This window comes from Chenopodium album, chromosome 22, assembly GCF_948465745.1.
Source record: "Chenopodium album chromosome 22, dcCheAlbu1.1, whole genome shotgun sequence".
Classification (NCBI taxonomy): domain Eukaryota; kingdom Viridiplantae; phylum Streptophyta; class Magnoliopsida; order Caryophyllales; family Amaranthaceae; genus Chenopodium; species Chenopodium album.
In genome coordinates this window covers 18,521,897-18,534,587 of record NC_137855.1, presented here as the reverse complement: position 1 = coordinate 18,534,587, position 12,691 = coordinate 18,521,897, and the positions used below count along the sequence as shown (strand labels likewise).

The 12,691-nt window shown below is 37.2% G+C and overlaps 1 protein-coding gene across 1 annotated transcript; it reads right to left on the bottom strand.

Moving 5' to 3' along the window:
- Window positions 1-3,466: 3,466 nt before the first annotated feature.
- Window positions 3,467-12,101, bottom strand: LOC145605630 (uncharacterized). Its single transcript, XM_081661701.1, has 5 exons — window positions 11,473-12,101; window positions 8,937-9,654; window positions 7,416-7,779; window positions 4,479-4,842; window positions 3,467-3,811 (listed from the first exon to the last, which is right to left on the bottom strand). Exons 1-4 carry the CDS (start codon window positions 11,747-11,749, stop codon window positions 4,792-4,794), a joined length of 1,410 nt encoding a protein of 469 aa, XP_081517827.1. The 5' UTR covers window positions 11,750-12,101; the 3' UTR covers window positions 3,467-3,811; window positions 4,479-4,791.
- Between the last annotated feature and the right edge of the window lie 590 nt (window positions 12,102-12,691).

Sequence of the window (12,691 nt, the reverse complement as noted above, 5' to 3'; positions counted from 1 at the left end):
AAGGATGTGGAGTTGGCTTGATGGTAGCACTCCCATCTCGTAACCTCGAGGTTACAGGATCGATCCTTGCCCCCAGCATATGCTGGAATTTCCCCCGCCCCCAGTTATACCCGCCCTTGTGGCTCATAAGAATAAAAAAAAACAAGTACAATGATAATAATTATAATATATTATCAATATTTTACTTGATAATTCTAATTAAAAATATATATTATACTTGATAATTAATTTATAATGCCATTATTTTAACTCTCAATGATGCACACAAGTATTTTGATTTCACTAGAATTATTATTATTATTTATAATTCTCAATGATGCTCAAAAGTTTTTTAATTTTCTAAAATAACAAAAATTTTCAATTCTTTTTGGTACTCATGTATCTTCGTTATCAATTCAATGGTGAAATTAGTTAATATTTTTTTTTTGAAAGAAGTTAATCATTTTAATCATCTATTAACCATGGTTAGTTTTTTGTTTTTAATAATTAATTATTTTTTTTAAAAAAAAATTACCTCAACATCCCCAGCCACCCCCTGCCACTATGCCAGCCCCAACCACCCTGCCTGGCGTCGACGCCGACTCTCCTCCCAGTTCCGCTGTCGCGTCTCCACCTCCCCATGAACCACAAAACCCCTTAAAATAGCCCACGTTGGTGTTGTCCGCCGATCCCAATCACCCAATCCTCCTCCGTCCCCCTGTTTCGCGACCCAACCATCCAATCCCCTTCCCCATGAGACGGCGACATATCCTAACGCCGACGAGATTACACTGTTGTCTTTCGGGTTAGATTTAGGCTTGGCCATTTGGGTTTTGGTTTGGGATCGTCGGTGAAAGGGAGGGGGTGGAAAGGGAGCGCCGAAGGTTTTTGATCGGCCTACGGGGAAGGGGGTTGGGTTGCCGGCGTCATTTTGGCTGGGTTGCCGGCAGTTGTGGCGTCGGTGGTCGCCGATGGAAAGGGTGGCCGTTTTTTTTTCTATTTTTTTTATTTTCTGATTTTCAAAAATAATTAAAATCTTTTTTTTAAAAAGATTTTCTAACATTCATAAAATATTTAATTGATTTTTGGCAAAATAAAAAATAGAGGGGACCTTTTTTTTTGTGGTAAAATATCTGCCACCACAATGGGCCCACCTTTACCTTATGGTTAGGGATGTCAATATGGGGGCGGGGCGGATGTAGACCTTCCCATCCCCATTCCCACCTAACACTTTCATCCCCATCCCCGCGGCGGGTCTAATATTCATCCCCATCCCCGCCTCGGCGGGTACAACTCCAAAACCATCCCCGCCCCAACCCCCACTTGAATATCTATTCCCACCTAATCCCCACCAAAGACCCTCCTAATCCCCACCCAAGACCCACCTAATCTCCGTCTCTCAAATACACAATCCTACATAATTAATACGAATTATAAAAAAAAAAAACATTCTTAATATTACACATATTTTTGTTTATAATATAAGTGTAGTACAAAGTATTATAATTAATATTTTATTTCACGTAATTATTTTATAAAATAGTATAAAAGTATATACTTTGCTTTTAAAGATATATAGATGTGGGTATGTGGTGGGAATAGGGCGGGTACGAAGTGGGGCGGGGCGAAGATGGGGCGGGTACAACTTAAAATCCACCCCCACCCCATCACCCATGGCGGGTATGGTTTTTATCCCCATCCCCGCCCCACCACCCGCCAAACTGAGACCCATCTCCGCCCCACTGGGGCGGGTCTCCTACTTGACCCGCCCCACTAACATCCCTATTTATGGTGATCGAAAATACTTTGATGACTATAGAAACATCCCCTCAAGACCCACTCACAAGTCAGCTAAGAGCATCCACATTAGCAGAGTAGCTCACAATTTATCTCTTCAATTTTAATCCTTTCACATCATATTCCACTATTATGAGTCACTCACTTATTTATTTTTTCACAATGGTAAGCTAGCTCACTACAATTAAAAGAAATATTTGGCAAAAAAAATTAAATAAAAATACAAAAATATGCCACTTATCATCTTCATGTTTGTCACCAGGCTCGTGTGTCGAGGTGGTCAACGACTTGGAAGAGGGAGAAGCCTCACCCCATGAGTCACCTTTCACAATGGTAAGCTACCTCAAAATAGGAGAGAGAGTATTGTGGGGAGGGTCTTGAGTAACCCGTTGTGGGCACTCTACCCCAAAGTATGATGAAAGAGTGGAGGAAGTAGTAATGCAATATTGTTATGCATTTACAACTGCATGACAAATACTAAAATATTAGAAATCACATGGAAAAGAAAGAAAGGAGTAGAAAGATAGGTAAGTGAAACCACTTTCAATTGTACTACTAAAAGCTTATATAATTATTTAGTAATACTCCCTCCGTCCCTAAATTACATTCCTCCTTTCTATTTTTGGTATTCCAAAATTACATTCCTCCTTTCTATTTTTGGTAAGTTTTTTTAGTAAATCAATTCTCTTTTTTTGTTTTATATTTAATGCTTTCTCACTCATCCTTACCTAATCTCACTCATAATACTTGTGCCAAATTACAATGAATATGATTGGTTAAAAATTTTCAATTAGGAGCATATGATTGGTCCTTTTTTTTTGCAAAGGATTGATGACATGTCATGAGTAATAACTAATTTATCTTTGTACTTCCCATAGCATTATCTAATCATTGTTATTTGTCTAACTCATTTCTCCTTAATTCCCGTGTAAATTTCCAAAGAAGAATGTAATTTAGGGACGGAGGGAGTACTATATATGCACATACTAAGTACCACTACATACATACATAGTACCACTGAATATAATGATACTATTTGATTACCTAATGGTACTATTGAAATATTGATCACTCAATAGTACTATTCTAAATTCAGAATATACATTTACGCGTAATTTTACCCTTGTCCCTCATTATCCAATTGTTGGTGCATAACAATACTCCCTTTGAACACTCTCTGAGAGAGTTTTGTGGGGAGGTTCATGGGTTACCCATTGTGGGTGCTTGTTCTCTTAGGTGTACATACATTCAAATAGCTTTCAGGTCTTTTTTATGCTAATAGTTATTCTCTCTTTGTTCTAGGTTTTTTAAGAGGAATTTTAAAGTGAGGAATATTATGCATGTAGAAATGCATAACAAAAGGACATTCATATAATTACACATATATACAAACGAACACATATTCTAGTATCATTGGATGATCAAACAATACCATTGAACATACGGTGATACTATATGCGCATATAGCGGTATTATATATTCATTCAATTGTATTAAATTTATGCATAAATAGTACCTCTGAAAATTCAATTGTCTATATCTATATAAACTTTAAAATGTGTTTTCTTCGTTCAGCCTCGAAAACCGATAACCTGATGAAAGGGTTAAATTGGGTGACCATAATCATAGTTATCTACTGACTGAGTAGTTTGATATTTTAAGATGACAATTGACAAACAGTTGAACAATATGTAAAGTAATATAGAAAAAGAAATTGAGCAGATAATAGGAACATCGTAGTAGATTAAGGCTGATGCTCAATAGTAATGCATTTTAGTGAGCGGTGACGACATTATCTACATTAAGAATTTGAAAGGTACATAAACTATCCAACATATTTAGAAATATCTCAACTGGAATCCAAACAAAAACAAAGGCGTGTGCTGCTAATATTAACATCATATCGATCCCTCCACAAGCAATTGAGAGTACTCGCGAACAGAACTTTATCCGAATGCTCCATGGCTCCATGCCAACATTCAGGGAGCATTACATCCCCAATTTCGTTTTACTTTGCTCCAGGCTTCTAGGGTTACTACAAAGATTGAAAGATACAAGCTAGATATCAGTTTGTAATTACAATTATAAGGTAATCAGAGTCGAAAGATAATTTTATAAAGCATGTCTATATATCTAAACAGTGAAGCCAATGCCTTTAAAACTTTTTAGCCAGACTATATTTCAAGTTTCCAAAGCATTATTATCAATGCAACAACTGCAAAAAGCTCCTTATAAGAATTTTAAATGAGATTTATTAAAACAAGGTTAAAAAAAAAAAAAATAAATGTTGAGCAAAAAAGGATGCATTCTATTAACCTAATTTTCACTATTACAAACTTATTAGCGCTCATATTAGTTGTATCATGAAATTGGATAACCCTTATTAACCCTTATCAAAATCTAAAATAAATGGAAAGAAAAGGGGAATAAAGGGGAATAAGGCCTAAGTTGTTTCTTCATGTCAAATTAAAAAAGCATGTAATACTATAAAATTTGTACTGGGCTTATGTTCCTCTCCGTTACATTATACAGTAAGGTACTATAAAATCCTGTCATGCACAGTTCTTTTGCATGAAATCCAGCAAAAAATTAGGCTTGTATTTCAAGCGTATCACAGCATATATCCATATGAAAATATTCAAGGTTTGTAATAGGCATCTCCTATAGTTACAAGTTATAGAAAGCACCAATTCTTGGCATACCTTAACTGAAAAAATCTCAGGCCTCTCAAAGTAACGACGTGCTTTCAGTTTTTTTTCATCATCATCATCAACAATGGCAGTTCCAGATTGAGATGTGTCCCAATCACAAGCTCCCTTGCAGAAATGCAAGGAATCTAAATGTGAACTGAGAAAAGGCCAGCTAACTGCTTACAAAAGTATCCCAAACAAATTTAGATCATTCTGGCCCACCTCAGCTCAATATGCCTGTGCACCCTGCCACACAGAATGAGCTGCCATATTTCCTTGGAGTTCAGAGTCCAAGCAGGCAGGGTGCAGGCATTGCCCATGCCCCTCAACGGGGCCGGGCAAATCCAAGGGTTGCATCATGTTGTTGCTGTTGCGACTGCACATATTGCACAAGAAATAATATATAAGAACAAAATGCCAAGATGAGTATAACTAATTACAAGAATTTTCTCCTCCTATATTTTATTCATTATCTAAACTATTTTCCTCTTAGTCTCTTACCACTCATACACATTTCCTTACAATATCAAATTTCATAATTTTATATTTTTATACAAGACAATTTGAGGATGTAAGAAGTATTTTTTCAAAGACCTACCCAGACAGGCAAGACACCAAAAGTTTAACCAGCATCAAATCAGTATCTAGTGTTATTGCTGCCTATGCTATTCAAAATCCAAATATCACCTTGAGTACCCATGCGGGGTCCTCAAACCCACACATAGGTCGTCTCCTGCTATTTCAAGCACTAAAGTTTCCAAAACTAAAGCTCTAAAGTATATAATTACAAATTAATCATAATTCACTACCTACCAAAGGATAGGGAATACTAAAGAGGAACATTACTTCAATATTTGATTCCTAACCAGATACAAAGACATTAGTTTAATATGTAACCATAAGAGTGTGTTATGTTCTATGGTTTCAACAAGGTAGGTACTCCACCTTATGAAGCACAGGTACGTCAGTTTTGTGGTCGTTCTGTACCTGGGACAGCTCGGGGACATAATCCCCAAGCCATTTCTAAAATTTTGGGTACAAAAAGGGAATGTGGATACCGTGATCCCTGAATTTGTCTCAGAGCTAATTAACTCCCCTCAAGTCAACTCACACGTCTCCAATTAAATCCTTGTTGGGACCTATAAACAATTGTTTATGAATATGCCAAAGATTCTTCTTTTTGAAAGGAAAGGGGTTAAAGATACACGAAATAGGTGTTTCTATGTCACCGACCTAAACATACTTTTAATACAAAGACCTTTATAGATGGAGAAAAATAATAGAATATAGGAGAACCATGAGAGAAACAATTGACAACCAATCAGCAACCATTTTGGTAAAAAACAAATTCCTACGTCACATTCCAATATCCTCCAACATCATTGTATTAGGCTATTAGCCATATATACTTGTTTTAAAGCTGCCATTGAAAAATTTACATTTGATACGAATGATAATTTATACTATTTAGCTTTATTATACAAGCAAATGCAATTAATATTTGTTGAAAGCAATCAGATTTTCTAATTAGAAACCCTGATACTAAAGGAGCTTAACAGAGTTGGCCCAATGATGTAGCTTTGACATTAACTATTTAATCTTCTTATTACCCCACTTTTTTAACAAACAAAGAACCTCTATGCAGAGCTAAAATCTTCCTCTGAAAACATAAGATGTCCATGCTTCCAAGGTCTAGCCATCTAGGTTTGAACAACCACCACACCCCACACCCCCCCCCCCCCTCCCCCCAAAAAAAAAAAAATAAAAAAAAAATAAATAAATAATAGAGCATTGGTAGATGAATTATTCTGTAATCCCACAATTTTGACCATGGTTATCAAAAATAGTCAGGCAAATCGTGGACAACTGGACATGCCCTTTTCCAGCACTGTGGCCAAAAAAGAGAGATCCATATGACAACAGAGTTTGTTTGTTTACCAGTTTGTTACTGAAGTGAAAGCAGAATCCTCCACTGTGTCAGACAACCCCCCACACACACACAAATTTTTTTTTTTTTTTTACGAAGTTGCTAATTAATCAACAAGGACCCATCGTAAACCCAAACATCCTGGTCAAATTGACCAACAGGAAGACACTATATAAACATGAAATTCAAACAATCAAAGCCTATGTTACTCGGACTCTTCATTTCACCTCACGTACCCGTGTCGGACCCTCGACACTCGGACATGGGTATGACACCGGACACTTCACTTTTAGTTCAAAATCATGGAAATATTTCAAAAAAAAGCCGAGTCGGACACTTAGACACATACCCGTGTCGGACATGGGTACCCGAGTCCAAGTAACATAGATCAAAGCAACATGTCCATTATTCTCTCTCAAAAGTCAAAATCTTCACAATAGTCATGAGAAGCCAGCAAACATGGAGACAAGGCCAGTTAACCATCATTAGACTATGCAAGAATAATTGTAAATATACTTCTAAATAAAGGTAAAGGTAGAGAGATCCATATGACAACAGAGTTTGTTTGTTTACCAGTTTGTTACTGAAGTGAAAGCAGAATTGTCCACTATGTCAGAATCACCCCCCCCCCCCCCACCCACCCCATTTTTTTTTTTACCAAGTTGCTAATTAATCAGCAATACCCATCATAAACCCAAACATCCTGGTCAAATTGACCAACAGGAAGACGTACTAAATAAAATAAACATGAAATTCGAACAATCAAAGCAATATGTCCATTATTCTCCCTCAAAAGTCAAAATCTTCACAATAGTCATGAGAAGCCAGCAAGCATGGAGACAAGGCCAGTTAACCATCATTAGAATAAGCAAGTATAATTGTAAAAATACTTCTAAACAAAGGTAAAGGTAGAGACAGTGGTTTCCCTCAGTGGTTCACCTCTCTCAATAATATGCCCAAGAAGGGCCTTTCCCTTCCCTCCCGTTCCCCAACAACAAAATATAAATAGAGAATATGCATACCTGCTGATATGATTGGTGAATATGTTCATGAGGATGAATGAATGGCATTCCAGGACGCTGACAAGGGTAATGAGTGGTATGTAGATATATAGTAGATGCAGAACGTGGACTAACATGATTTGGACTATATGCAGCCATCATGGCCTCTGGATGACCATAATTGAGACTTGCAGGGTTAGACGGAGATGCCCATGGAGGTAAATGCTGTGGGAGTGGCCTAGGTGGATCAGCAGAAATCTGAGGCCTAGGAGTTGAGCCAAGTTGAGGAAATTCTGTATTATAATTAACAGCAGGGGAGTACATAGGTTGGACAGTATAGGGCCCAGCATTAAATCCAAATCCAGGGTCAAACCTTTGCAGATATCTGAACAAACAATCTTAATCATTAGCATATAATTTTAAAAAAAAAATGCTCACACACAATAAATATTTGATTGCAGAGAAATCAATAATAAGACATATGAAGGCAATATCGAACTGCAGAAATAGTTTTACAAGCATCATAAAGACTACTACATCGTAACATTAGAAAGCTAACAATTTGGTTCAATATAGGAGAGTTAATAGAAAAGACTTAATTCTGAAACCTAAGGAAATGTCACTAAAGAAAGCAATATTTTATTCCAGGGCAAACAGTTGACTTATGATATGATACTCTGCAAATTTAAACAAGAGTGCAACAGAGAACTAGTAATCCAATCATCTGTACTTAGTTATGAGCAGAGGACAGGAAAAAGTGATACCTGCTATAAGGTATGATATAAAATAAAATACAAGCTACACATGTAATCAACTAAAAGCAACCCAATAGCTATTTGGGGAAGATCAGCTCTCCAATAAATTTCATCGTGTGAGAACAAAAAGCACATACAGCAATAATACAAAAAATTAAAGGTGATGATAGATAACTGAAGTTTGCAAATCAAAATGCCGACTACAGGCTGATTTTAGATATCAAGAATGTAATAAGCAACTTCAATAGACAAACTTATGGTTACATTACATGTAAAATAGTGTAGCTTAGATCTAGGTCTAAATGAAAATCCACGCTTTAAGATTTGTTTGTGTTCAATTGAAGTTTTAAACGACTTATGCTAAACAAGCAGAAATATATATCCCTGTATATTATAGGGGTATTGACGGGGTAAAGGGGAAATTGTCCATGCAAATTGCAGCCCAAGCTTAAAAACCAACGATAAATCAACACACAACACTCCCTTCTCTCTCTAACTCCCTCCCCCCACCCCCCTCTCCCCCCACCAGCACACACAGACAGTATATAAAAAGGAAACAATGTGTACTATCATATAACTCGTTTGTTCATGCTTATACACCTGGATGTGCTAGAAAGCATTCGAGTGAGTGAACATATATAGTGAAAAGGCCAAGTTAGTTGAAAAAAAAAAGATTTTAATCTATTTTCTTTCTGGGGAACTGGGAGTGAAGGATTCAAGAAGGCAAGAATGAAGAATGAAACTGTCCAGATAAGAAAACCCAAATCATATTAAATAAAGCGAATACCTATCATAATTCCGGTCATAATCAGGATCTTTTCGGTCGATTTCACGGTCCCTAAAAATAGCAACCCTATTATTGGGTCTGTACCTATTAACAGGGTCTTTTTCTGTTCTACTTCTAGCTGACCTACTGCTACCACTTGAAGAATCAACTACTGAAACAGCCCTCCTGCTACTCAAGTCAGAAGCTCCAGATGCAGGTTTCTCATCAACTTTTGGCAGTCCCAAAGATGGCAGCTGCAAGTTATCTGTTTTTTTTGCCTCAACATCAGGTTTTAAACCAGGAGAACCATTTGGGTTATTTGAATTAAAAATCCGTGCACGAGCTCTGTTGTACTCCTCTTTTCTTTCCTCGACACTTTTGTTATGATTTGTTTTTTGAGAACCAGAATTACCACTGCTGGATGAAGATGAATGCTTTTGAGGCCTTTGTTTAATGGCAACCTTGACAATGCCATTGTCTTCTTGAGGCAAGTTTACAGGGATATCTGCCAGGCGGATACGAGGCAAACGGCACTCAGTTGAAGTCTTTTGGACTATAATTCTGGAGCCCGACCCATCAGGGAGACTATTATCTAGCAAAACCATAGACTGCAGAAAGTAATGCTGAGCAACACGATGAGCAGCAAGCCTCAAATAAGAAGTTGGAAGCTGCTGAAATTCCATTTGTTGCTGCGTAGGATCCTGAATAAACTGTTCAACATCTTGTTCCATTCGCAGGACTGAAATCAACAATAATATATTCAACATCAGAACTTGTAAAGAAAATGACATCGACATGACAATACACAGCAAAACCATTCAGAAGATTAGAAGTTGCAACTCAAATAGACACATGAAATCCTAATGATGCTGTTAAGTCATTGGTTCATAAGAATCATAACAGATAACTATGACATGCCGACATGGAACTGAATTTTGTAATACTAATAGCTTGACAAGTTGCAAAACAAATAACCAAAACCAAAAAGAACAAAAGCAAAATCTTTGTGGAATTATGATGACACATACACTAACAAGTAAGATATGTCGTTGATACAAGACTTCAAGATATTTTTAAAAAAAAATTTAAACAAACAGAATATTTTAGGATTGCATTTAAGAGACAGCTGCAAAGAAAACAAAAGTCATTATGATTTTGGTACAAAACAGCTTAAAGAATGGTATATGTTAATAAACTACTCATATTGCCGTACTCAATGAAACATAAAGCTCTAATACGGATCTCACTAAATAAGTCACAATCAGCAGAGAAATATCACGGACACCACACACAGCTCATGCAAAGAGAAAAGGGAGGAATGAAAAGTGGGAGGAAAATAAGCCCAATTACGAGCCTTAATGACGGTATCATGGTCCTCAAAGCAAATATATATCATAGATAGTGTGTTTGGATTAAAAAAAAGAGGGGGGGGGGGGGGGGGGGGGGGAAGGGGAGGGAGGATAAGCAGAGGGGAGGAAAAATTAGTGAGCTTTCCTTCCATATCTCTCCATTGTTGGAGGGATCATTTTCCTACAATTTAATCCCTCCATTTCTCTCCCCTCCAATTCCCTTCCTTCCTCATTTGTTATCCAAATGAAAGATACCCCATCTCTCCATTTCTCTTCCCTTCTTTCCCTCCATTTCCTTCAATCCAAACACACCGAGAGAGACGAGAGTTTTAACCACCAATCTACATGCTACATCTTAGTGATACCAAAAGGCAAAAACAATCTTAATCTACAAGCATCCCTAAGAAAGTGAGAATGCAAACACTCTAAACTACAACTTTCACGACTAAACCAATTACACAACTAATACAATCTTACAGAATGTCCATGTTGTGAGATCCCTCATATATACTAAGAATAATAGATACACACAAAAACAAAAAATAAAAAATAGATAAATAAATAAACTGCAAATCAGTTTCACAAACGCAGCTGATTCTGTAATCTGTATTTACAAGCATATCAACAAAAAGTTTCCATATCCAACTGAATTGTCGAGAAATCGACCAAATTGATGCCCATAGAACTGTTGCTTTATCTTTCTGGGCTAACGCAACATTTGGCCATTATGACTTTTTTATACCTTCAAGTGACATTAGCTAATACTCAATTCACAGCTCAGCTAGAGACAACCACAAATCAATTAGCATTGCCACATTCCTATACCAGGACATAAGCATAACGAGACAAAATAAAACCCGAAATACTCCGCTATCATGCATTTCTATTCTTGATTTTGACATGGTAGTCACACCTAACAAAAGAGTGGGAATAGACATCGTAATACACCACCGATTACTTCGAAAATAATGTACCCACCAATCCCACATTCCCACCTCGTCATATAACAGCTTCACCGATACCTCATCGAAACTTTTTGATACCAAATTAATCAAACTATTCTACAAACATAACTTTCTGCTTTCTTGGTCTAATCTATAGTACATAAGCAACGAAGAATCAGCATGATTTCAATTCAGCGTCGCAAAGCACAGAAAAATACACGTATCTGAATCAAAAAGATCTAAAAAAACAACAAACAAACTTACTGGACAAGCGTTCACGAGGGTTTTGCAAAGCTTCGCGAAGAAACTGATCAACCTGATTAATAGCATCATCCGAAAGCTCAGCGTTTTCAGCACTAGTTGAAAAACCCAAATTGAGCGAACCAGAAGTTGTCAAATCATCAGCTGAAATAGAATTGCTAGGAGAAGATGAAGTAACAGAGTCTTTGATAGAAGAAGAAAGCAGCAATCTCTTCATACTCTCCTCCACATCCGCCACTTCCCATGACTCAGGATCTTCAACAGCGTTTCCACCCTCCATTGTCGAAAGTCGAAGAAGCTATTGAGATGGAGCTGCTGCTGCTGCTGCTGCTATGAATTTTGTGGGTGAAGTGATCATCAGAAAGATATGGTTTTCATGGCGGAAACCCTAATTTGTTGATGAGAATTGATTTTCATGGAAATTTGGGGATTAGGGTTTGGAGAGGAGAACAGGTTAGGGCAACAGATGATTGAATACGAGAAAGAGAGAGGAGATAGGGTTTGACGTATTTTCTGGGTTGAGACTTCCGATTTTACGTGTCAATCAAGTGTAATTAAGAGCAGGGCCGATTGATGTGTCTGTGTAATCACAACTCATAAGGAGCATAGCCGCTACGAAGGTTAACTGTTAAATTCACATAATGTTTGTAATTTATTTTTGTTATAGAGGTATTTTTAATAGGAAAATTTGTTCAAAAGGATCACTGAAGTGGCCTCTTTAGTTTAATAAAAAGATCTATTAAGAACAAAGTTGTTTAAATGGACCACAAAAGACAATTTGGGTTGTTGAGGAGGACCAAAGCCGATTTTCAGGCAAGTTAACGCCGGACTCCGGCATTGACCATCACGTGCCAAGCACATGACTCATTAATTTCACCAAAATTTATTTTTTTTTTCCTTTTTCCAAAATTTTCCTCTAATTTTCCAATTAACCCCGATTTAACCCTTTTCAATTTCATTCTCTCTCCTCCTTTCTTTCTCTATACTCATCTTGTTTGCCATTGTTAGTGAGGTCAAAGCATCAAGTTAAATGGTTAATGAAATTAACTTCACCACAAGCAGCAAATAAGCACAACATCAACCCACAACATGCTAACCCTCCTCCCACTTCACCACCGGCAACAACCAGGCCACCACTCCAACACACCTCCGCACCTCCACCAAACAGCCCAAACAAACATCTAACGAACCCACAACCACCTAAACCCACAATGCTTACCTT

Coding starts and splice junctions, on each gene's coding strand:
- LOC145605630 (XM_081661701.1), bottom strand. CDS start 11,749: ATGGAGGGTGGAAACGCTGTTGAAGATCCTGAGTCATGGGAAGTGGCG. Junction 9,655..11,472: donor CCCTCGTGAACGCTTGTCCA/GTAAGTTTGTTT, acceptor TGTTGATTTCAG/TCCTGCGAATGGAACAAGAT. Junction 4,843..7,415: donor TTCACCAATCATATCAGCAG/GTATGCATATTC, acceptor CAATATGTGCAG/TCGCAACAGCAACAACATGA.